This window comes from Miniopterus natalensis, chromosome 5 (genome assembly GCF_054644295.1).
Source record: "Miniopterus natalensis isolate mMinNat1 chromosome 5, mMinNat1.hap1, whole genome shotgun sequence".
Classification (NCBI taxonomy): domain Eukaryota; kingdom Metazoa; phylum Chordata; class Mammalia; order Chiroptera; family Miniopteridae; genus Miniopterus; species Miniopterus natalensis.
In genome coordinates, this window is record NC_142085.1 from 24,839,681 (window position 1) to 24,865,541 (window position 25,861).

The 25,861-nt window shown below is 35.2% G+C and overlaps 1 protein-coding gene across 1 annotated transcript in view; it reads right to left on the reverse strand.

The window, feature by feature from the left end:
- HMGCLL1 (3-hydroxy-3-methylglutaryl-CoA lyase like 1) overlaps nt 1-25,861 on the reverse strand; it is a 132,485-nt gene that overhangs the window by 64,249 nt on the left and 42,375 nt on the right. Inside the window, exons 4-5 of the mRNA XM_087817451.1 lie at nt 6,965-7,060; nt 4,890-5,038 (exon numbers count right to left, since the gene is read on the reverse strand). Of these exons, the coding sequence (XP_087673577.1) occupies nt 4,890-5,038; nt 6,965-7,060 (245 nt within the window). The remainder of the gene's footprint in view (nt 1-4,889; nt 5,039-6,964; nt 7,061-25,861) is intronic.

Below are 25,861 nucleotides of genomic sequence, written 5' to 3' on the forward strand. Positions count from 1 at the left end.
AAACTGAGCCCTAAATAAAGCTCATTATCTCACTCAATAAGACTGCTATTACTTTCAGGGTCAGGATCAGAATCCAAAACGACCTTTTGCATTAGACAAGAGAAGGGTAGGAAATACAACATCTACATCGTGGCCTAAAGGTTTGACTAACAAATAAGCTGGTTGCAAATTCTTTAATAAATGTGTTGAGTTATAAATAATCTCTCAAAGGGAAAACAGTAACATGGATTAAAGACTTAAATGTAAGACCTAAAATCATAAATTATTTAGAAGAAAACATAGGCACTAAGCTCCTGGATCTTATCAATGTTCTTGTGGGTTTGACTCCAACAGCAAGGGAAACAAACACAAAAATAAACAAATAGGACTACTTCAAATTAAAATCTCTGCACAGTAAAAGAAACCATCAACAAAATAAAAAGGCAACCAAGTGAATGGGAGAAGATATTTGGAATGAATTTTCAATAAGGGGTTAATATTCAAAATATATAAAGAACTTATACAACTCAACAATAATAAACAAACACAGGCAACCTGATTAAAACATGGGCAGAGGGCTTGTAGACTTTCTTCCAAGGAAGATATACAGTTGACCAACAGGCACATAAAAAGTTCTTCAACATCACTAATTATTAAGGTAATACAAATCAAAACCACAATGAAATATCACCTCACACCTTTTAGTATGGTTATTATCAAAAAGAAATAACAAGTGTTGGACAGGAAGTGGAGAAAAGGGAACCCTCATCAACAGTTGGTGGGATTGTAAATTAGTAGTTACTGTGGAAAACAGTACGTAGGTTCTTCAAAAAATTAAAAATAGAACTACCATATTATCCAGCTACTCCACTTCTGGGTATTTATCTAAAAAATATGAAAACACTAATTAAAAAAATGTATATATATCTCATGTTCACTGCAGCATTATTTACAATAGCTAAGACATGGAAGCACCCTAAGTGTTCATCAACCAATGAATGGATAAAGAGGTGGTGTATATGTACTGGAATACGACTTGGCCATAAAGATGATGAAATATTGCCATTTGTGACAAAATGGATGGACCTTAAGGGTATTATGCTAAGTAAAATAAATCAGAATTAAAAGAACAAAAATTACATGAATTCACTCATATGTGGAATATTAAAAAAAAACTGAACAAAACAAAAAAAAACTCACAGATTCGGACAATGGATTGGCGGACACCAGAGAGCAAGGAGGGGGCAAAATGGATACAGGAGGCCAGACATATGAGGAAGAATGAAAAGCTGACTTTTAGTGATAAGTATGCTACATTGCATATGGAATTTGAGTTATAATATACAACTGAAACTTGTATAGTGTTACAAACCAATGTTACCTCACTAAAAAATACGAGACGAAAGTAAAACATGACCACACCCTATAGCTGTCTTTGTTTTTCTTTATGTAAAAGTCACCTGTGATTGTCACTACTAGTTTAATTACTAATTCGCCTTTACCCCTGTTCTCATTCTGTACCTTCATTTGTTTTCTGGGAATTTGAGGAGAAATTCTGCAGTTATAGTTCACAGTCAAAAATTGTGGGTGAATAATTTTATTTGGCTCCTAAAAATTGTTTAGAGTACAGCTTTGTTTTGTTTTTTGTGTTTTTTTTCAGTAGGCTCAGGAGGTTAATCATGAATCAAATCACATCATGTCATTTTATAGGAGAGGCCTAACACATAATTATGTAAAAAATGTTTGTTTGCTTTGATATGCACAACTACTGACCTTGTGAATTGTGAATTTTCATATACATTTATAAGCATTTTAATAGCAACATTAATAAGGGCACCTCAATGATAGTTTCCTTTTTAAATTCATATTCTCACAAACAGAGTGAGCGTGTGATTATTGTCACAAACACTTAGGGCACGTGATTCATTAAAGAGAAGTTGTTACTTACGTTAAACAAAAAGAAATAAAACCTGAATGTCTTATATGATATAGTACAGTTATTACATTGATATTTCGAGGCATTTCAATTTTAAAAGGATCTTGACCAACCAAGATGATTTTTTTAATAAATGCCATTGATAAAAAGAAAATGATTATATTTATCAGACGCTTCTATTTTTCTTTGTCTTTTTCACTTTTTAAAAATTTAGACAAAATGAAAAATAACCCAGATTTTTTTTTCAATATGTGATGTGAATTACACATTAAAAAATGAAGTTCAAAATGCAAACATTTCATTGCTCATTCACATATAGTGCATATGCGGCAGTAGTTAGCTGACTTGGCATTTTATGGCAATGATCTGGCATGCTATCTTTTCCCAATGTGTCCCAGATGTTATATCAAGTTCTGAGTATTAAAAATGTGTACACATGGATGTGCACGTGTGTGTTTCAGGGGGGAGGAAATCAAACACTGGCCTTCATACCTTTAATAAAAGATGCTGTTTTGACCAAGTGAAAGTTTACTGTTTTTATAAAAATTTATATGGTGAGCATCTGTAAAATGCATAATGTCTTATGACCTTTAAATCTAACAGCTGACGACCTAAATTTTCTGGATGTTGATAAAGTACACGTCGATGCAGCTGTTGCCATAGAAAGACATGCTGAAGCATCGACTTCGGTTTCAACTAGCTGACCGAGTCTGGCTCTTTTCTTTAAATGAGTACCAAAGGCCTATGAGTTTTAATAATGAGTGCCTGTGCTTTTTCTGAGAAGGGATTTATTTTCCCCCCTTTTTTATTGGATTTATTGGGATGACACTGGTTGACAAAATTATACAAATTTCAGGTGCACAATCCTATAACATCATCATCTGTACACTGTATTGTGTGTTCACCACCCCAAATCAAGTCTCCTTCCAGCACCACTTATCTCCCACTACCTTCCTCCACGTGCCCCCACCCCCTCCTCTCCCTGGCGATCACTACACTATTGTCCACGTCCATGAGTTTGCTAAAACCCAGATCCCCAGTTAAAATAAAATATAAACTCTGAAAGTGTGGGAAAGGGAGAAGATAATTTTCAACTGCACAAATAAATAGTGAACTCACATACTGAAAGCCTTATTTCTAAAAGTGACCAGTGTTTCAGAAAATCCAAGAGTTCTGTTTTAAATGATCCAAACCTGCCTTGAGAAGTACACATGTACTTCTCAGAACCCTACAGGAAGCCTCCAATGTACTTTACTAATTCATTTGACTATGTATTAATTCTCCATCTTGTACTTCTGTACCCTTCCTGTCAAAGCCTGGAAAACTTTTTATATTTTAACACGGTTAGAAGTTTCTTTACTTCTAAATGGGACAATATTAATTGTTCAATAATCGGTATAAAAAGGACCTAGGATTTCTATTAGCTTTATTACATTACCTACTCTGTTTTATAAGCGGAAAACTAAGATGATAAAATCTGATATCATACCATTTATGTTTACATCCATCTTTCAGCATTAAAAAAAACTTCCTAGTTGATGCGGAAGCTGCACATGAACTTTACTTCTCATGTTTATGTGGTTTTTCAACTTTCCAGTGAGAATTACTTTATTCTGAACCCACACTCCACACTTAAACGCACATAGAAATACAACAGCTCCTTTATTTTTCCCTTTTATTTAAAGAAAAGAGAGACAAAACAACTTATGTCTGTTTGAATTTAGAAACTTACGGTACATCTCCTCTTTTTGATTGTGGGTTTGTAACTTTGCCTTAGTAACAGACATCCTTTATTTTGTCTATGGAAATACATTATGTTATTGTACAATTTTTCTCTTTATGTGCTTTGCATATTATGTATTACTTATTTACAAAAATAATTTTGTATCTTTAGAAACTCATGTTGGAAACTTAGTATATATATATTTAAAAAAAGTTAAAACAAAAGTAAGAGAACCAACAAGATAGTTCATTATGGTGTAGGCTAATTCCACTTGCTCTTCCAATGACCTTGGTTGAATTCTAATCCTTTTTTAATACCATCACTCAAAATTTCTCATTAATTGCTGAATCTTTCCTGCCACCAGGAACTTTGGTCACCTCAACCAAAGGAAGTTCAACCTGCATCTAAATTCAATTCTAGAACTCAACCTTCTCTTACAAATGCTATGCATTTTAATTTAGTAAGATGATGTGGTCTGCTTAGAATATGCCCATAATGATAAAACTCAAGGGAAAATTAGTATGTCTTAGAAACAACTTCTTTCTTAAGAAACAAAGAGCTTATTATACATTTCATAGAACACAGGCCTGGGTGCAGAGCCTGTTTGCAACAGATGCTGCAACTACTTGTCCTGAGAGCAAACAAGAAACACAGCAGGTTTTCTCTCTCTTCTTCCCTCTTTACCTTTGCTTTAGGGTCACCCCGAGAAAGCAGGTAAGTCGGTTTCAGGGGTGGGGCTGAATGGGTGAAATACTGGGCCCAACTTCCCAATGCAGCTCCAAGACTCAATTCTGTTTTACATACTCTACTGAAGTTCTACATAAAATATTATTTTAAAGAAAACAGTTAAGGTTCTTGATTTTTTTTTTAAGTATTTGGAAATCCCATTAGATGATTCCTTTCCAAATGCTATTATGGGTTTATACCAATTTACTAACTCACACTGAGCTGAGATCAAAGAATGGCTGCATGTGGATAATTTAGTATTAATAAAATGAGTAACAATATCAGGTTGGCATGTTTGCCCCACTGATCTCAACTGCATTAAACACTGCACAAAAGATACACTAATAATTATTAACTGCTATTAATGAGATGTACCTCTCTATAGTGAAGGCCCTGATCAAATAAGGTACAATTAAGATACCCTGTGTAGATCATCATGAACAGTAAAATAACGTCTAGATGGTTCGTAAATGGTCTTTAACAACGGATGTTAACTGAACAGAATTTGCGGGATTTCATACATACCCTCGTGCTGGAATATTCAGGTGCCTTGCAGACTTAACGACCTCCTCAAACTTCTCCATACTTTCTTCAATAGAACAGTTAATATTCTTCTTGCTAAAGGATTCAGACGCAGCACCAAAAACTGATATCTCAGTGGCCCCGGCAGCAACCTGAAAAACATAATTTAAAGGCAAAAGCTAATAATTTCAAAAATGTAAATGACAGCAAAAGAAATATTAACTACTCTATAAAGGCACACTTGTATTCCTTAACATCTGCCTCAGAATTTCAAATTACATTCCTCTCATATTGCCACATAGTCTCTTTGAAATGTAAAAATATTTTATAATAAAAGAATAATTCCACAAACCACAACACTCATAAATATACGAAGCACAGAAAACACAGTAATGATGTTCCAACGTAATACTGCCTTTCCTAAATTACGTTATCCTCAGAAATATTTAACCCTAATTATGGAAAATACTAGCACTCCAATAAAACCTCTTAATCTCTATGGAAAACATTATTTTTAGACCAATTATTAACATAAAGTAAATGCTTTGGTTTTCTTCTCTTCCTACAATCCAACAGAAAAACATTTTTCCATTCAAATTTCTTCCCATGTCTTAACCTAGCTTCGACTGATTCATACCTTGACTACTACAACCATACTGTTGTATGTCTAACGCCTAATCTTCTTGCCAGTCTTAAATCCAAACAGGTAACCTAATCAATTGTTCTTTTGTCTCTTTTGCCATCTTCATCCCCCACCCTGCTTCTCCAGTGACTTATTTTCAAATGTCAAGCCTCCTGGTTTTCTAGCTGAAATTCAAGACTTTCTGTGAACGTATCTCTAGCATTATGCCTAAATTTCCCTCTCTTTCTGATACCCTATTAATACATTAAGAACAAAAAATTCTGTCATCTTTCCTGAAAGTTAAAAATATATACATTGGTTTCTGCCCTTTCATCTAAATAAATTCTTAACTTCCAAAATTAAAATTACATTTACTGAACACCTACTATGTGTTCCAGTATTGCTGTTAATACTTTGCATGCCCTATTTCTAATTGACAATCTTGTATACTAAGTATTATTCCCCCATTTTACAGATGAGAAAACTGGGGACAAATAGGCTGAATCACCAGCACAAGGTCACAAAGCTAGTCCACATTCTGGGGCCGTATTTGGAGCACAGGCTTGCTTGACGCTCAAGCCAAGATTTGTTTCCTCCCTTACTTTCCTTTCTAAGCTATCATGGGGTGTCCTCCCAGTATCTTTTCAAGGTAGATGCATTCCCTACTTTGTTTAGACCCAAAACACAGCACTATTTACAATTTCTTAAAATGCCTCTTTTTTTCTTTACAGTGTGATAAACCATTATATCAAATCAAACAAAAGTGGTTTTAACAAGATACACTAACACCCACAACCTAAATTTTATGCAATACAGTCTGAAATACAAAAGCGAAAATATCCAACAACATCAGACATAGCTGCTGCAGAATGTTTACAATACAGCCACGTATGCATAACAACTCAAGCCTTTACTTAAAATTGCACTGGTTCTTCTTGTAATTATTAAAACTTCTGCATAGAAATCCCTAAGTCTCAAAGGACTGGAAGAAACAGCCAGAAGGGGAACAGGGAAAGTTGTCAGAGTCAGTTCTAATGACGGTGACTAGCTTCACCTGGAGGGAGGGAATAACAGCAACAGGTAGCTGACCCCCGAAAGTTGACCTAAGTAATCATCCACTACAATATTAATAACTATACTACTGCACTGAGAAGTGATTACAGTCTATAGTCCTTATTTAGGAGGAATGCACAAAATATACTTTGAAAACATTACATCAAAATGGATAACTGTATATTTGTGTGTTGATTTCTTTGAATGGTTCAGTTGGAAGAACCATTACACAGGGCACTTTAATCTTTATGCCATGAGGTCACTGATCTCCATGTGTTCGCGTAAACATATTAGCATAGCATTTATACAAAATAAGTAAGTTACACGTGACACTGTTCTAAGTTTGTAAAGACCTTTAAAACAAGCAGCACGCTGACTTTGGAAAAATCAGTAGCACACTTACAGCACGGTGGAAACCCTGAAGGTTAGGAGTAAGGACAGGATATCTGACCCCTGGATACTGACGGATGCCTTTCAGCACTTCAGTGTGATCAGCCATCTGAAACACATAACAGTTACATGTAAATATGTCACTCAATATTCTATCCAGCATGTTTTCAGAAAGATTATAATTGCATGCAATTAATTTATGTTCTATAAATTAATGTTTGAAATAACAAAACTATACAATATAGCTAAAAATAAGTCGTTTTCAATGTCATAAATGCATAAGACACAGATCTAGGTTTAACTTATTCCGATAAAGGAGCTGGTTAAATAAGTGATTACGAATAGTCATGACTCCTGAACTCTAATCTTTTCACTTTTATTTATTTTATTTTTGTTTAAAATATTACAGATGTCCCTTTTTCTCCCCAGTGACTCCTTCCACCCCTTTATTCTCTCTCTTTCATTTCACAGGCCAAGCCTCAAACACCTGAGACTGGGGAGAGCTTGAAAGACAATACGCTATGCATTTACCTTCCACATGAAAATGTTATGTCCAAATAATTTTCAGTGGATGAAATTTTACAATGTTTAGTAAAATAAAAATTACACACCTTTGTGAGAATAATTTGACAAGGCTGCAATCCTAGTATGGTGCATAGATGTTTTAGTTAGCAATAGTAAAAATGCTTTATGAAGTACTATCATTGGGCTACTATTCTCATAATGCAAACAAAAAATACAATGGACTACACAACAGGCAAATTTATCTTATCCTGCCAGGACTTCATTTTTTCTATATTTCCTATGAATCTATAAAGAAATCAACTTTGAATTAAAATTTCAAATTTACCATCTTGTCACAAAGTCTATACTTTAGCCTCCTAGAGCAATAATTGATGATCGAATCCCATAACCATTACATAGAGAAATTACCATTGACATAACCATAAGCTTTGCACATTTAATAATAATAAATGGCATGAACAATAAATATGAGGAATACTATATAAATAATGAATAATATACAAAATGAGGATGAATAAAGCTGTAAAAACATACACCAAACCAAAATTTATATCTATAAACATGTATTGTTTTTAATTTAAAAGTGAAATAAATGTAAATTATTCAAAGTATAAATGCTTTTCTTAATATAACCACACTTTCAAAAAATATGAAATATTACAATATTTACTCTTACTGGTCAATTGGCCTTACTGACTCAAGTAAATGGCAGTATAATTAAATTTAATACTTTCAGTGAGTATAATCTGAATTAAGCAAATAAATTTTTAAATACATTTTAAATTTAAAATTGAGTATTTAGAGGCAAAAAAAAAGTGCCTCTTGTTGACTACCATCAGGCCCTGCTGACATTTAAGATTTTCATTCTTTCCATACACATTTATTTCTGTCTAAAATGTGATTTCTGCTCACTTATATCTTAGGGATCACATGCACACATAGGAATCATATCCCCTACCCCACAGCTGCATCCTTTACAGATTATCCACTGTGGTTACCTACACTGAATAAAAGCTTTCTCTCATTTCATTCTAAGTTGATTTGACTTTAATCCAAGTTTATTGAATACCTACTATGCCCAAAGCCCTATGCTTGGCCCTGTGGGAAATATAAATACAGAAAAGTAAGGTCCTTGAACTGAATAATTTGCAATATTGTCGTGGAGATAAAACAGATGCATATGGAAAGTTAACCGTCCAAAGGAATGTACTGGTTATAAATGAGAGCAAAGATTATAAGAGGTCAGTATAGGGAAAGGATGGTAGGTTCCTGTGATCCTTATTAATATTAAAATTTCCCAAAAGATGGCCACAACAATATTTCCAATCTCACATGATCTCCCAGAACCTCAACAATCCCCATCAAAAGGTGGACTCTATTTACCTTCTACTTGAATCTGGCAGACTTGTGATTCCGCCAACAGAGAGAGTATAAGTAGAAATAATACTATGTGACTTCTGAGGCTACGTTATACAAAAGGATATAGCTTCCATGTGCCTTTCTCTTTGGGGGAAGCCACTGTGGGGAAATGAGATGATATGCTGGGAGAAAAACTAGTTTATGCAGAGGCCACGTGAACAGGCCCACACAGAGAGACACGTGAAGAGAAACTGAGGCCCCCAGCCAAGAGCCAGCATCACCCCTTAATTTGTGATCCAAGGAAGATTTAGATGACTCTAGCCTCCAGCGTGCGAGTCACCAGATAAGGCCCCACACAGTGCGGACCAGAGACAACCTGTCCCCCTGTACTACCCTGTTCCAATGTCAATCCTCAGATTTTGTGAGCATAGCAAACGTTTATTTACACCAAGTTCCAGGCAATTCATTACACAGCCAAAAACAGTAAAAACAATTAAAAGGGCTGGAAAAGAGGAAGGGACAGGTGCAGAGGTAAGAACACATAGCTTGGCTAGAGAAGAGCCAGCCACTGTGATGTCTCTGAGTTAGGTTCACACTACTATAAAACTTCAGGATGTTGTAAAAGGAATAGAAGCCATGAGGAGTGGGTGTTGAATTAACGGGAGAAGACTGGAACAGGTGCAATATTTTAGGAAGAGAAACCTGGGAGAGATGCAAAGGGGAGTCTAGAGAGAAGAGAGGAAATTCTCAGGCAACTGAACCAAGTTCTGTTGTAGAGAAATGGCACAGGCAACCGAACTCCCAAAGAAAAACCAATACAACACAGTGGCCTCTAATATAAGGGGCGTAACTTTACTCAAAAAATGGGATCCTCAGTATTTTATAACCTTCTCTTAAGAATATTTGGCGTCTGTGCATATTTCAACAATTCTTCATTTCACATTCATGAATTTAACCTCTGTGCCAGAGTGTGAACTCTGTCTTTCTCCTTGCCCCCCCCCGTTTCTCTCTCTCCCTCCCTCTCATGGGTGCACGCTCTTGCAGACATGTACATGCAAACATGCACACACAAATTATAATAAAAAATTTAGAGCACTTATTCCTAATTTTAAGCAGAAAGAAAAACAAAGTTATACTAGTTTTAGGATATTGCAATGACATCAAAAACAACACTTTCTTATCAGAGAATGTTAATTGACACTATTAACACTTATGTGTAAACACAATGTGCTTAAATATTTATTAGACATTTAAATTAACATAACAGACAGGAATAAAGGGCATTTATCTAACCAATACACAGGCTGGGGTAAAGTATGGCAGTACATCATTAAAGGGCAAAAAACAAAATTTAATCTTTAAGAAATAATAGGTCACCTTATCCTGTAAGTGACTATTTCACTTTACATGTATTTTTAAAAAAATGTTGAATGGTAATGAAGAAAATGATATAACGAAGCAATGATTGAACAGATGTTTCATCAGTAGAACTAGAAAATAAACAGAGATGACAGTAACTAAATTCCTAGGTCATGCAAACTAAACTTTGATAATCATTAAAGATACCTTAATGAAATTATGATAAATAGATTAATTGGAATCCAACAAATAAGTACTTTTTCCATTTTAAAAATAGCCAAAATATAATGAGGTATTTTTAACAGTAAGTCTTCTGTCTAAATTTGGACAATGAAGAAAATTATGTAAAGAGCTTTAGGAAATCCTGATAGACTATAACTTTATTACAATAAATAAAACAGAGCAGGTTTCAATTTAAGGTATAAAATCCCAGCATTATTTATTTGTTTATTTATTTAACTCTTAGGGGTATATGTATACTTCAATCTTGATTTCTTGTCTAGAGTTTATTATTCAAACAATAATAAAACAATTTCTTTACAGTATTATTTTGACATTTTAATGAAACTTTTCTACATGTGGTTTTATTTCCCATATTTTAAATATTTTGTTCTGATCTTTCATTTAAAATCATAAAAATCCCCACAATTTGGTTGGTAACGTGTTTTGCCATCATCTGGCCACAGTCTGGGAAAGGCAGTTACCTACATGTCTATCTAGCCAACAAAACAGGCTCTAACAGTTAATCCATTCACAGGCATCCTTATTTTGTATGGATCCAAATAATCACAGTATTTGTGCAATACTGCAAGAGTCTGAAAAATATGCAAAGGATCACAAGGATTAGAATGTATTAGTTAAGAGAGTTAAGAGAGTCTATTATATTTGCTACTAACTGTATCCTGGGGTGATTAAATTTGGACACTCCACATTATATGTGTGTAGGCATCTTCTATTATCTTGTCCTTATCTGAATGCTATAGTCTCTCTTAAATATTTAGGACTTCAATGTATTCTCCAGACAACAGCAATGGCTAAAATATAGTGTGAATATTAAGTGTGGTCATCTCACCCAAATTCCCTAAAATGATGGAATTTCAAGATAATGCATGTGAGTGTGTAGTCACAAACAAGGACAAAGGGTTTCCCATAAACTTAGGAAAGTATCTGACGTTTAAATTATATTTTGAAATATACTATAAAATTTACCATTGAGCCATACAGAAGTTACCAGTCAATACACAGGCGAGTGGGGGAAGATATACTGACATATTTATCTATACCAAATGTAAATAACTCAGGGGCCTGTTTTTCTTTGAAGCAAAAATTCAGAGTTTCATAAAGTAAAACTATCCATAGAGTTTAAAACTACTCAAAAATATTCATAGAGCAAAACTACTCATACATACATTTTTTTCTATGATAAATTGAACTTTCTAGTGTACTGTAAAAGGAAAGGGTTTAATAAGCCTGAACTTAAAAAAAATTAAGTGTCTTCAAATAATTATGGAGTGACATCTTACAGAAATGAATTTAATTTTAGAGTAATATAATTCTTTCATTTTCAAGGCCTTTGAAATGGAAAAATAAAAGTACTTATGACCCTTTACTTCTCTTTCAAAAATCAGTTGATACAGAAAACAGAATATTCACTGGTTAAATTGTGTTCAGTTCCAACTGAATATATGTTGTGCGTCATGCTCAATAAAGGGAAATAAACATTTATGATATATTTTAGGTGAAAGTGCACAGGAAACTCAAGAGGTTCTATTCCACTTTTTAGGAGAATTCACTTCTATTCATTTGAAAATTAATCACTGATTAACGTATTTTTCTTTTTCCCAGAACAAATGCAATTATAAAGACACCACATTGTGCAGGTCGCTAAGCTCCAGAGCTGCATTTATTATAAATTTTTATATGAAAGTCTCTTACACACATAAAACAGCTATGTTTATTATTTTAACTCAACAAGAGGTTAGTAACTACCAAGATGCCAAAGTATGTGAGAGGAGCTGCTTCCCATTACCATAGTAATTACTCAATGCATCTTTATGGCTCTGTTGAAGCTGAGGCAATCGGACTGAAGAGTTTGCGTTGGCACTGTGTTTTTTAAATGGCAAAAGTGTTTCAAGTAGGGTCTAAAATTCATGAGAGAGAAAAAACATTAAGATACTGAATTTTTACAATGATACGTGTAAAGTGGTATCTATAAAATTACCTAGCTGGACTGCTCTCTTACAACTGGACTTGAAACCTATATTTAGAACTCTACTTTTTCTCTTCATTTCTCTGTCCCAGTCCAGTCAATATGACCAAGTCAAGCTTCATCATTGGGTGAGCACTACCCACTCTTCCTTCACTCCACTCACCTCAAATTGTTTCCCTCCCCTGCCCTCTAACAAGAGTCCTGCATCCGAGTTAGTCACGGTATATTGAGTAAGAGGAGGAAGCTGTGAAGTGCTAGGAAAAACAGGATCGGATAGCCAGAAAAATCTAAATAATCTAAACAGTAATGAGTCTGAGGAGAGACAGGGTGGGTGCAAGAGGAATACTTTGGTGGTGAGATGATTTGACTGCTCTGGAGCAGTGAAGCCCTGTGCAAAAGAAGACAACAGTAAATTATACAGAGAGCATTGCTTTAACTAGAGTGGGTCTCCTGTAATGATCTTCAAGTAACACACACAAAGATTGGAATACCATTTAAATCATTTAGGTCGCTGTATTGTATTTTTCTCCTTTTTTCTTTCTTTATTGTTGAAAGTATTACAGGTGTTCCCCTTTTTCCCCCACTGGCCCCTCTACCCCACCCCTGCCCCCTCCTCAGGCCTTTCCCACACTATTGCCTGCGTCCATGGGTTATGAATAAATGCATATATCTTCTTTGGTTAATCTCTTCCCACCCCCACCCCTGCCTTCCCTCTGAGAGTCGTCAGTCTGTCCCATGCCTCCATGTCTCTGGATGTATTTTGTTCCTCAGTTTATTTTGTTCATTAGATTCCACATATAAGTGAGATCATATGATACTTGTCTTTCTCTGACTGGCTTATTTCACTTAGCATAATACTCTCCAGGTCCCTCCATGCCAGGTACCTCCTAACAAAACTGTCACTCTAGAGTCAAGCCAAGAGTCCATATTCATCCTGAACCACTATGTCTGGTGCCAGAAATGTATAAATATTTGAGGAGAAACAGGTTTCAAAATATAAAGAGCCAGAAGCTAGTCAATAGGAGATTCTTCCAAATATTATATATGTAAAATTATAAGTGAGTGAATCTGTTTTCATCAATGTCAGAATAAATGGAAGCCCTTTTTTTTCATCTGAAATACATTCAACATATATTATATTCAATTATAAACCCACCACTCATATTTTTGTCTTTTCTAAGTCACAGAAATAGAATATATTTCTAAAATGTTCACTGTAAGGGGCACGCAACTATAATAATTCTTCTAAAACAACGTATCTGTGTATAAGGTTACACATCACAAAGTGCTAGATTATATCCCATGCAAAGAATCAAATTAGATCCTGACATTATACCATACATAAAAATCAGCTCAAAATGGGTTAAAGGTTAAAGGCTGAAACATAAGACCTAGAACTGTAAAGCTGCTAGAAGATAACACAAGGAAAAAGCTTCATAACACTGATATTGGAAATGATTTCTTCGATATGCACCAAAAAGAGAGTCAACAAAAGAAAGGACAGACAAGTGGGATTACACCAAACTAAAAAGCTTCTGCACAGAAAAGGAAACAATTAGCAGAGAGAAAAGGCAACCTCCTAAGTATTGGGAGAAAATACTTGCAAATTATATATTAAGGGGTTAATATCCAAAATATGTAAGGAATACCTAAAATGCAATAGCAAAATAATAATAACACAATTAAAAAATGGACAAATACCCTGAATAGTCATTCATCAAAGTAGACATTCAAATGGCCAACAGACTATATGAAAGGACGGTCAACGCCACTAATCATCAGGGAAATGCAAACAAAAACCACAATGAGGTATCACCTCACACCTGTTAGGGGGCCAATTATGAAAACAAAAGATAAGTATTAGCAAGGATACAGAGAAAATGAAACTCTTTTACACTGTTGGTAGGAATGTAAAATAGTGCAGCCATTAGAGAAAACAGGATGGAGTTTCCTCAAAACATTAAAAATACAACTACGGCATATTCCAACAATACCACTTCTGGGTATTTATCCAAAAGAACTGAAATCAGAATCTCAAAGAGTTCTGCACTCCCACGTTCACTGCAGTATTATTCACATACCCAAGATGTGGAAACCACCTTTTAAATGTTTCAGCCAGGGTAAAAAAGGATCCATGGATAAAAACATAAATAAAAGTTTGAAAAATACCAGCCTTGGTGAAATGTCCTACCTTGCTCTTAGCAATATCTCAATATCATTAAGGATCTTTCTAAAATACTGATTCATGATGTCTTTTCCTGATCATTCCAGAAATACTGTGAAGAAAGAAGTGAGGCCAGTTTGGCATGTCTTATTCTTGGTATATCCATAATGTTTCTGAGCACCGCTGCCCCTTGAACAACATGGGTTTGAACTGCACAGGTCTACTTATGAGCAGATTTTTAAAATAAATACTATAAATGTATTTTCTCTTCCATATGATTTTCTTGATAACATTTTCTTTTCTCTGGCTTACTCTATTATAAGAATACAGTGCACAATACATATAACATACATAAATATGTGTCAATCAACTATCTATGTTATCTATAAGGCTTCCTGCTCAACAATAGGCTATTTATTAGTTGTGAAGTTTTGGGGGAGTCAGAAGTTACACATGAATTTTCAAATGCCTAGGTGTTCAGCACCCCTAACCCTTGCATTCTTCAAGAATCAACTGTATGTATATTTCTATGAATTCTTGGCTTAATAAACCATTTTAATTTTTACCCCCCAGGAAACGGACTTAAGTTTGTAGACAGATACCCTCATTTTTACCTGCTCGCTAACATAGTTTGCTAAGTAATTTTTTTTAAATATTTTTATTTAAATGTTCTTTGTTTTTGTTTGAGCACCGCCACCCCTACTATCACCCAGGACAATGTCCTTAGAATTTCAAAATAAGCAGGAAATGTCAGAAGGCATTTGCCTACAATCTCCACTGGCCAGATGAGACATAACTGATGGTATTGCCTCCTGTATGCAGGGGCGCAGCAGAAAGACGGATACAGAACATGCAATTTCTTCAACACATGCCATCGATTACTATACAAATGTAAATAATGTGGTTTCAGACCCTATAACTCAAAACTCAATTTGAGCAGTAACTCTTTTTTAGAGGTAATACCTTCGTAAATGCAGTAATGAGAAAAAATGAGACTAGAGCTCTTCCTGACAACCCAGGTGAAAATGCTCTACCCAGCTCTGAATACCATTGTAGCCTGGGTACTATAACCCTGTCGCATTCACAGGCTCTCTGCACAAACCCCATATATCTTAGCCTCAGTAGCACAGAGGAAATCTTGGTCTGCTTGAAGAAGTAAGACAGTTTTAATAAATCACAGTCTTACAATAATAAACACAGGAAATCTCTGGAAAATTGAACATCAGTTTTTTTCCTACCCAATACCCTGTCTTGGCTGCCACTGCTAAAATGGTCTGACACCATACTCAGAAAACTTAAGTCCAGAAGCCTTAAAACTAATTTAGTCTGCGGTATAATTTCCTGTAGAACTTCCTTATTCAACATTACCTTTGTGTTCCAAGGACTTCTGTACTGCCCTCTATCGATGGAACACATGTGATTCTCAAGAGTGACCAAAGCCAAGTAGCACATGGTCTCTATTCTTTTACTGTGACATTTTAATTATAATCTATTAATGTCCACAAATATTCATTTTAAAATTATAAAATCAACCCAATCTACCCAATGGATCTGTGGGTTATAAACTAGGAGACCAATGTTTCAGCCAGAGAAACCAAGGTCATTTTATTAAATAACATTGCCCAGTTTCCTAAGATAAACATAACAAATATGTGTTAGTTATTCTTTGTTCAGGTCAGTGCCTTTTGTGACCACCCTCCTGGTCTTCCCGTGTCAAAACAATCATGTTCCCAGCATCAATCTGAAGTAGGGGCAAGAAGTCTCAAAGCTCCCAGTATAATTTTCTTTCCGTTCAACTGTGTTGCCTCTCATATATCATGCCTTTGTGTTTGATAATAACACTGTTGACATTGTTATTTCCCATGCATGGAAGAAGTGATTGTTAAAACACTGTATCTAATTGTACCCATTCTAGGCTGACTTATATAAATGGAGTTTCCCTTCAAAATTTACACTTCCTGCTGTTAGCCACCTCTGCCCACAGTGAATAGCTGCACTGAGGAGAGGAGAGGGTGAGCCCGGGTTGTTTGAGGGAGACTATCTCACTGCCAATAAACACTGGAGTAAGAAAGGGCTACCGCAAAAAAGGTCTTATTACCATGACAAGCAATGCCACCACTACAACAGCTTGTATGATCAATCTACAATGATTTGGACATTATATGGATCTGGAGATGTCTATTTTGGCAAATAGTAAAAAAGGAAGAACTTTACAGTTGATCTGTGCTGAAAGGCCAACAAGAGATAAAGGCAGAACTCTGAAAGGTTGGCCAGAGTCACAAACTGCTTAATGTATTCCGGTAACTAGGTTTGATTTTATTATAACTCATTTACAGATATTCACTTCACTTAAAAAACCTTTTGTATGAGTTTTAATATTTTTAGAGACTTAATTTCCATTATCTATTTTAACTTTACATTTGCCTTATTATATTATGTCGATATTATGGTTATTGTCAGCAACTATATGCTATTCAATTTTGGAGTCCAACAAAGAACTCAATGCGTTCTATAGTAGAGACCCAGTAAAAGCAAGGGATGGGTGAATAAAAAAATGGAAAAAATCCAAGGTATAGAGTGATGAAAAAATCTGCCAAATCATATGATGAGTAAGAGTCAGGTTTCAGATTTTCTATTGCTCCATCAGAAAACAGATGTGTTGTTATATCTAAACAACAGATATAATAATGTCACTAAAAGTTCAGGAAACCTGCAACCTGGAGTACTTGGGGGAAATAACTATTTTGGGTTACTTAGAAATAAATACATTTCTTATAATAGACTATAAGCTGAATTCAAGGTAAAATGCATCAGCCTTAACTAAGAATAGTGTTTCAGTTTATTTGATACATAAGAGCAGTACAAGGGGGTCTGCAGTCAGTAGTATTATGTGCTAAAGTTATCAGCATAAATTTGCTTCCACATGTTATTTCAAAAAGTAATTATGTATTTTAAAAGGAAAAATGAACGTGAGTATAAAGAACAATTGACACTACAGCCTACATAACCTTTTACAAATTTGAAGCTGCCCAAGACATTTATAAAAAGAACAGCATTTTTCTATATTTTAACAGTGAACAAATATCTAAAATTCATAGATGTTACAAAATATTCTATTATTCTAAAATTTGTCATTCCAATCACTCTTTAATTCCATAAACTGAATATTTAAGCTAAATAAATGTGGATAAAAATTTTAAAGTATAATAAAATAAAATGCTTTTTAAAGTATGCTTCCTATTTACAGGTATACTCTAAGTGAAAAAACATAAATTTATAGTCTTATTTTATCAAATGTGGAATAAGTGAAATGTTAATGTACAGATGTCTCATTCATGTCTAACTTTTGAAATATAAATCTTAACTATTATTTAAAACGATCTTTGAAATATAATGTGATTTTGGCATTCAGATTTACCTAATTCTCTATGTTTACTACATAGTATTCCTAGAGAACTTTCCAACAATTTAACCAGGCAATTTTAGATCAGTGTGTGTTTGTCTAAAAATTAGAAAAAATAATTTATGTTTATTTTAAAAAATTAACTAGAAAACATAAGGACTTATAAACATATTAAAATATATTTTAAAATCATAATCTAACTATTTAAACATATTTGGTATAATATTTTCATTTTCAATGCTCAGTGTACAAGGATTATAAAATTTTTTAAAACAAGTGCTACTTGAATGTATGCTTAAAACTGGTGAGCAAACCAGTTCACATTTGATATCTTAACACTTTTAACTTTAAACCCAGTTTTCACTAATGACTGATTCTCCATGTGAGAGAGTCATCGCTATAGGATATGAGAAGGACTTCAGTTCCTTGGAGTCTCGTCCATAGGGCACACTCTACTTCTCTTAAAGTGAATTGCACTTAAGAGGCTGTCAGGAGTCATATCAATGGAATGAGTTTACACTAAAATAAGACTGACAATGTTTATCAACAAACTAATCAGAGTCATGCAGAAAAGACCATTAAAAAGTTAGATTCAAGTCTCTCTGTGCCAAACTGTACTTCTATTCAGCTTTTATGTAATTATATAATGTACAGACCTTTCAGCTATCAAGGCATACAGAGAGTTCTACAAGACCAAATTTTAAGATAATTTAAATCAGACACAAAAATGGAATTTTAACATGATCAAAATGGCTTTAAAAGTTTCTTTCTTTCATGGGAAAACTCAGGAAAAAATGGTAAACGATAAACAATATAATTAAATAAAAAGTGAGGTAAAGTGTTTCACTTTAACATTTTGTTATGGTTCCACTTATAAATCTAAGAACCAAAAAAACCCAATTTGTTAATCAAAACGCTGATCACATTAAGTAATTAGAAAAGCAGTGCATGCTGAGCATGATAAATCTTTGAGTATAATCATGAATTTTGGCCTCATGGGAATAAAAGTCAAAAAAATATTGAATTACACTTTCAGCGTGAAAAATTTAAAAATCTAACCAGTAAAATTGCTGGCTTATTGCTCTTAATTATAAGTTTTTCTTTGCTTTGCCCTGCAGAATGTAATGAAACTACTACCTCTTAGCTACAGAATAAATGGCTGTTGAATGCTGAGTAATATGTACAATGTTAGCAACTCATTTTTTTTACAATTTTATTGCAAAGCATAACCTTAAAAAGCTCAAAAAGAATAAAGAGTAGTGCCCAGTATTCTAACAAAAACTTTATCATACTTCCATGTTCTTTTCTGTGAAAGATAAAGGCGTTTTAAAAATTTGTGAATATGCCTTAGTCTAGGGATTTTCAGCCAGTGTTCCCCAAGAATTTTTAAAACATGCAATATCTGACTAGTCAGGGGCACTGACCTCTTTTCCCTTAGATCAGGGGTGGGGAACCTTTTTTCTGCCAAGGGCCATTTGGATATTTATAATCTACATACAAAATTATCAACTTAAAAATTAGCCTGCTATATTTGGTCAAACATTTAATTGAATTTATTGAATTTCGAGTCCTGCTGGCAGTTGCCTTGGCAGGGCCAAACCAAATGATTTCTCTGCCATACACGGCCCGCGGACCAGACGTTCCCCATCCCTGCCTTAGATTGTCAAATAAAAAAATGACAACAGCCAATACAGCAATAGCCATTCCATGTGAATGAATAAAAATTTTACCTTTTTTTTTTTCTGTCAGATTGGCAAAAAATATATTTTGACGTGCCGTACAATTTTAGTAATTAGTTTTTGTGTGCCATGAAATGAAGAAGGTTGAAAATCACTGCCTTAGGCAATTTGCTTGCTCTAAGAGATTATAGTAACAATGATGTAATGGTACAATGAAACAACTTAAAAATAACACATTCAGCTTAATCACTGCTTAAAATCAAATAGTTAAGCAATCCCTCACCCATTGATTAGCACACTGAAGGAAGTTATCAGCATTTGTAAAGCTATAGCAAGTGATATTCAAGATTATAGAACAATCAAATACATCGCACCACATTGTAAACAGTGCCTAGTATAGTATTCAGAATGTATGTGATTATTTTCATTTAAAAGGAGGAAAATCTGACTGCAGATTTAGAGGAATGTGTTAATATAGCAACTTAAAACGATGCAGGGCATTTGGCGCTAACAAAAAGCAGCCAAAATCCAATTGCTACTTTTCATTTCTGGAGTACATTGATATTGGCTCTGACAAAAAAGGCCTTCCTGCTCTTTCTTCTTTCCAAGTAGGTAGGCATTACCTAAATAATTTAACACACTGAACTGAGTCATGTGTACATGCCAGGCCTGCCAAGTAGGTTACAACAGACTCTCTGCAAAGGTGTCAGTCCAGAAGCGGGGACTGTGCTGAGGTCTAGACTGGGAGGTGCGGCTTCAGGGGGCTACAGAAATAACATTCTGCAGTGAAGGCCGTGACTCCCGCTCCGCGTGCTCACCCTTTCCAGAGCAGATGGCAGCCACTCGGGGGTGGAGGGTCGACTGCAAGCTCTTTGACTTTTTGCTTTCTGGCTTTTTCTTCTGGCAGGAGGTGATTCTCCCCTCCTGTGACATCTTCTCTAATCTGGGCTACATGTCTACAAGTTGGTATTCAGGCTTTACTCAAGAGTAGAAATGGTTCTGAAAGCAAATGCCTATGATTGTTTCACCTGCTTCTACCCAGCTTCTGCTGGTACCAGAGGGGAGAAGGGTCTGAAGGGGGCTGCAGATGAAGCTTTTGCCCTCTTACCTCTCAAATTGTCCAGGCAACACACCTCTCCCTCAAATACCAACCTGAATCCCACATGAGGCAAAATAATTTTATAGAGGGAGTAGGAGCGAGATAAGATTAGCAGCCCTGACAGTGCTAAAATATCTATTTCTTTCTTTCTTTTTTGAACCTGGGGTTTTCAGAATGCAGAAGCTGCTTCTCAACTTACTTATTCTTTCATGATTAGTAAGAAAAAGCATATAACTAGGTTAATTAAATGTGGCTATTTTCATTTAAAAGGAGAAAAATCTGACTGCAAATTTACAGGAATATGTTAATACAGCAACTTAAAACAATGCGGGGTGTTGTGTGCTAACGAAAAGCAACAAAAATTGAATTGCTACTTTTCATTTCTGGAGGTCTAATTTTGGAATTAGACTATTTTAAAAAATGTGTCATATTATAAAAATGGCTCCAATATTTCCCCTCACATGTGCTCTTTTAAAATGCCAGTCAAGAGGTGGTGTCTGTCCCCTCCCTTTGAAACTGAGTGCTTTTGTAACTAGTTTGACTAATTGATTATAAAACAGTAATGCTATAAAATTTACAAGGCTTGGTTATAAAAGGCATACTACTTTTCCCTGCCTCTTGCAACACTCACCTCTGAAGTTCTGAGTCCTATTTTTTGTCTAAAGCTGCCACGCGGTAAGGAAGTCCACACTCGCCCATACAGAGAGACCACATGGAGAGGCTCTGAGAACACAGGAGGAAAGAGGAACACAGGAGGTAGCCAGCAGCCCTCAGCTTCCCAGGCCACCTAGGCCTACTGTTCCAGCTCTGACCACCACCTTTGAGAAATGTCTAGCCAGAGGTACCCAATTTTGCCATTCCTGAATTCTTGATCCACAAAAACCGTAAGTACAAACACGTTATTAAGCCACTAATATTTGGAGTTATTTGTTATGCAGATAATCAAAAGAATTAGCATTAATTTTACTAGCTTTCTAGAATGTGACAATTGCACTATTTGAATATACATGCACACATGCATTTGCACAAAAATACAGCTACAATATTCTCCACCAGCTACATAGTCAATAAAAAGAACATTAGACTTACAGAAGCCCTGTAGAGTTTGGTTCATTCCATAAAATGCTGGGAACAACATTAGGTGGAAACTATGCTTAATTTTTTATTTTCTGGGGAGCTAATATATTTTTTCTATGAGGATATAGTTCTCATAAAACAATTTTATCCCCATTTAACTTTCAATAGCCATCAAGGTCATTGACTAAAGAGCTTAGTGTCTTCATTTCTTCTCTGAGACCAAATATTGAACACACAGGAATTATTACTTGACATGTAAGAAATTCAACATGCTCAAATAAGATGAAATATGAAACAAGCCTAGAACATTTAGAAACTACAGCTAACAAAAACATACCCCTAAACCTCTTTAATATAAGTTGTTTTTTTTACACGGCACTAGTGTGTGTGTGCTCCTGGGGTACCAATTCAGGAGAACAGGAAAAGAAATGGAGACTTACTTCACCAATGACTAGGCTGGATGATTTGAACTGGCTGGTTCCTAACGCTAACTGTCATAATTAAACAAATTCAACGGAATTATAGAAATAACATGGGGAAGGCATAAGGGTACCAGGTAGGACAGGAATTAAGTAAGGGTCAATCTTAGTGTATAGTAGAAAAGTGTAAAAAAACGAGCACTGAGCATTCCAAACCAGCCTCCTCTGAAGGAGTTTGGGTTAAATCTCGGTCCCCTTTCAGCCCATTCTACACCCCGCCCCCCGACCTAGCCCAGTGAAAGGAACCCCGTAACTCTATAAAATGGGAACTGCGGTCTTGGTAAACTTCACCAGGATCCTCTTTGGGGAGATGGCAGAGGCCAACTCATCTGGGATATAATGAATGAGGCTCGCACTGGAACACTTCCCAGATGATAAAATTACTCTGCCAGTTAACTGTGTCTCATAAGCAAAAGAATTTGGGGGCTCTGTGTGTCTGTATGCACAGGACCATTCCCTCGTTCATCCCCCCTCCCCCCCACATACACAATCAACATCTCCACTAAATTACCCCCTTCCTTGCCTCCTCTCCACACACCCATCCCCCTCAAAAAGTGCAGAGCCAGGAATAAAGCCAGGAGGAAACTCAGTAACAGAAGCTACAGCCTCCTGCATCTCATCAATGTAAATCTGAATGTTAAACTTCAATCTAGTAAACGTGTTTTCATTACCAATAAAGAATTAATTGTAACACACAGTAAAAGGAGGGTAGGGAAAAGTTTACACATTCCTTCTTGTTTACATTGTACTTGGGCCATATATTTAAGTGTTAGACTGATTTGTAAATAATTGTTAAGTCTTTTATGTATATTTCCTTTTACTTTTACAGTGAAAACCTATTTCTAGCCCTTGCTGACACGTCAAGATTTGTGACCCACCCACTCCAATAGTTAAAAATTAATTAAACAGGGAGCAAATGCTTAGAAATAAAACTTTGCATATGACATACATAAACAGTGTTGCATACATTTAATGTAGTCTTATTTTTAAATAAATGATGTTCACTTTAATCACTCGTGTGAATGAAAATGCTTAAAGACAAATGGCTAAATTAAGGATGAATGTAAAGCTCTAGTTCACTTTTAAAAATTATTGAATTTATAATGATTTTAATAGTTTACTACTAAGAGCTAAATTTCTAAGTTGCAGTAAACCTATTTTTATAAACATGTTTTCTTTCTGCTGTCATTGTTTGTCCCACAGAAATGGGGAGCTATTTGAACTCACTTTAAATGTTCTTGTAAGTCACTCTAAAGAAACCTTTTTCTAGATACGTTGTAAAGAACATTTTTTTTCATGGCAGGTATTTTATCATCTCTGGCCATTTAGAGTATAGGTGTGGGATCCTGTTTTATATGGCACCCTGCTACATGGAACTTTTCTTTAGCTGATTTAGTTAGAAAGTCACTGCCAAACAAAATAGTAGGAGGGAAACTGTAAAAAAACTTTAAAATACTAAAAAAAGAAATAAGTGAACAAGCAGCAACCTAAACACAAACTAAAGGACTATTCCCATGACCTGGCTTCGACGGGAAGAAACAGAAGATGCAGAGAGTTAACAGAATACGGGCCTGGGGCCTCGCTTACTTTTTAGAAGAAAGAGAAGTTACAAGCTGTTTACTATGGTTGTTCAGTCATAAATCTCAGACACAATTTTAAGATAGATGATTCTAATGTCATAATAGTTTCTTCAAAAATGGGAGATATAAAATTTCAAAAGAGAAATTAACAAAATGAATTAGTTCTACTGACTTAAGGCCTTTTTTTGTTAGCACCAATGAAACCAGTGGAATTACATGGTGAGAGAACCTGCAGCTACAACAATAAAAAGTGCTCTGCTTAGGCAAGCTCAACGAATTCTGAAACACAGACACAACTATGGAAAATAAAATTGCAAAAATGGAATATTCTCAGTGCTGCCCTTTGCCAAACACTTGATATGTTAGTAAGTGACCAGTATCATTTTGGAATATGAATCTCATAATGTCTTTTATAGATACATGACTTATTTAAAACACTTTTTTTGGTTTACAGTTTATGTAACCAGATGAGTATTAAAAGTGAAATATATAACATATTCTTTAGCATTTGAAAGACAAGTACCTTTAGTTATTCAAATTGGACCCAATCAAATATAAACTAAACACATATTTTAAGTTTTAAGAAAAAAGCTGTTTACTGAAGAGAAGGAAGTTAACTTCTGCGGAGCCCAGGACAAGTCCGTCAGTCCATCTGTCAGTCAGGCCATCCGTCAATCAGGTCAATCAGGCATTCACTACTAACACTGGTCAGGAGTCAGGTGCTCTGGGCAGTCACACAAAGGGACCCAGTCACACGTCTTTCTGCCCTGAACCTCCCATACTGCAGGCATCACTGCTGGGATTTCTGAGGATCAAAGAGGTTAAGTCACTTGCTCAAGCTCAAGGCAGAATTTAGACAAGAACATAGTACCAGAGGTACTTGTACCTTCCCGCAGCTGTCCTCAAGAGCTATGTGGGGAATTACGTCATTTATTCCATAATACTTTGAGCCTAGGAAGAGTTCATTAAATCTCAATAGGTTAAGTCCCAAATTCACCGCAGGACCAAGCCCAGGATAAATCATATTATTTTATGGTCCCATCACATGTATCTACTTAATGTGAGGCCAGAAGGCATTTTCCTGTTACTGCTCACAGAGGGACTGCCTTCCCTTTTGTTTTGTCCATCTTTTCTCTTAACTAGTTTTGCAAGAAGGGTGGCCCGCTAGAAAGCGTTCTATCTTTTTCTTTCTAAATGGCATTGGGTGTGTCCTAGATCAATCTGAAAAGTAACCTATCAATCAATTTCCAGTACTGTGTAATAATAAATGTGACCATGAGCACCATAGTAGAAAAAAAGACTACTTGGTAGGCAGTTTATAAAACTGAAATAAAAGTATCTTGAAGATGACTAGTAAAATGTCATGTCTGAAATACAACCTTGATTGGACATCAGGTAATATTACCATGAACTGTCTCTCTCTTAACTCTTCCTCTAAAGTTACACCAGACTCCAGTGTCTCTCCAATAATAACCAAGTCTGTGAAATGAGCACTGACAATCAAACTCAGAAGCAATTTCATGAAGACTTAGAGTGATAAAGGAGTCTCATATTCTCTTAAAATTAATGACAGTAAGTGAAATAATAATAGCTAGCACTTTACAAAATAAAAATATAAAGGAAATATGTACGGTCTCATCAAGCTATTTGTGTCTTCCTGAGGAAAACATTTGTGACCTTCATTAGACAGGACCAAATATGTGACCAAAAGTAAAGGTCACTTGCCCAAACCAAACAATGGAAAGTAATGTGTTATTTTTTCAGGCTGATTCATTATTCGTTTCACAATTATTTACTGAGCACCTACTCACTAGGCATCATGCACTGGGGATACAGTGGGCAAGAGAGACACAGTCACTACCTCCATAAAGCTTATAGTTCAGAAAGCAGATTATTGAAAAATATTTACAAAATATGATTATAAACAGTGACAACTGCAATGAAGAAAAATTACAGTGTATTTTGAGAATGAATAAA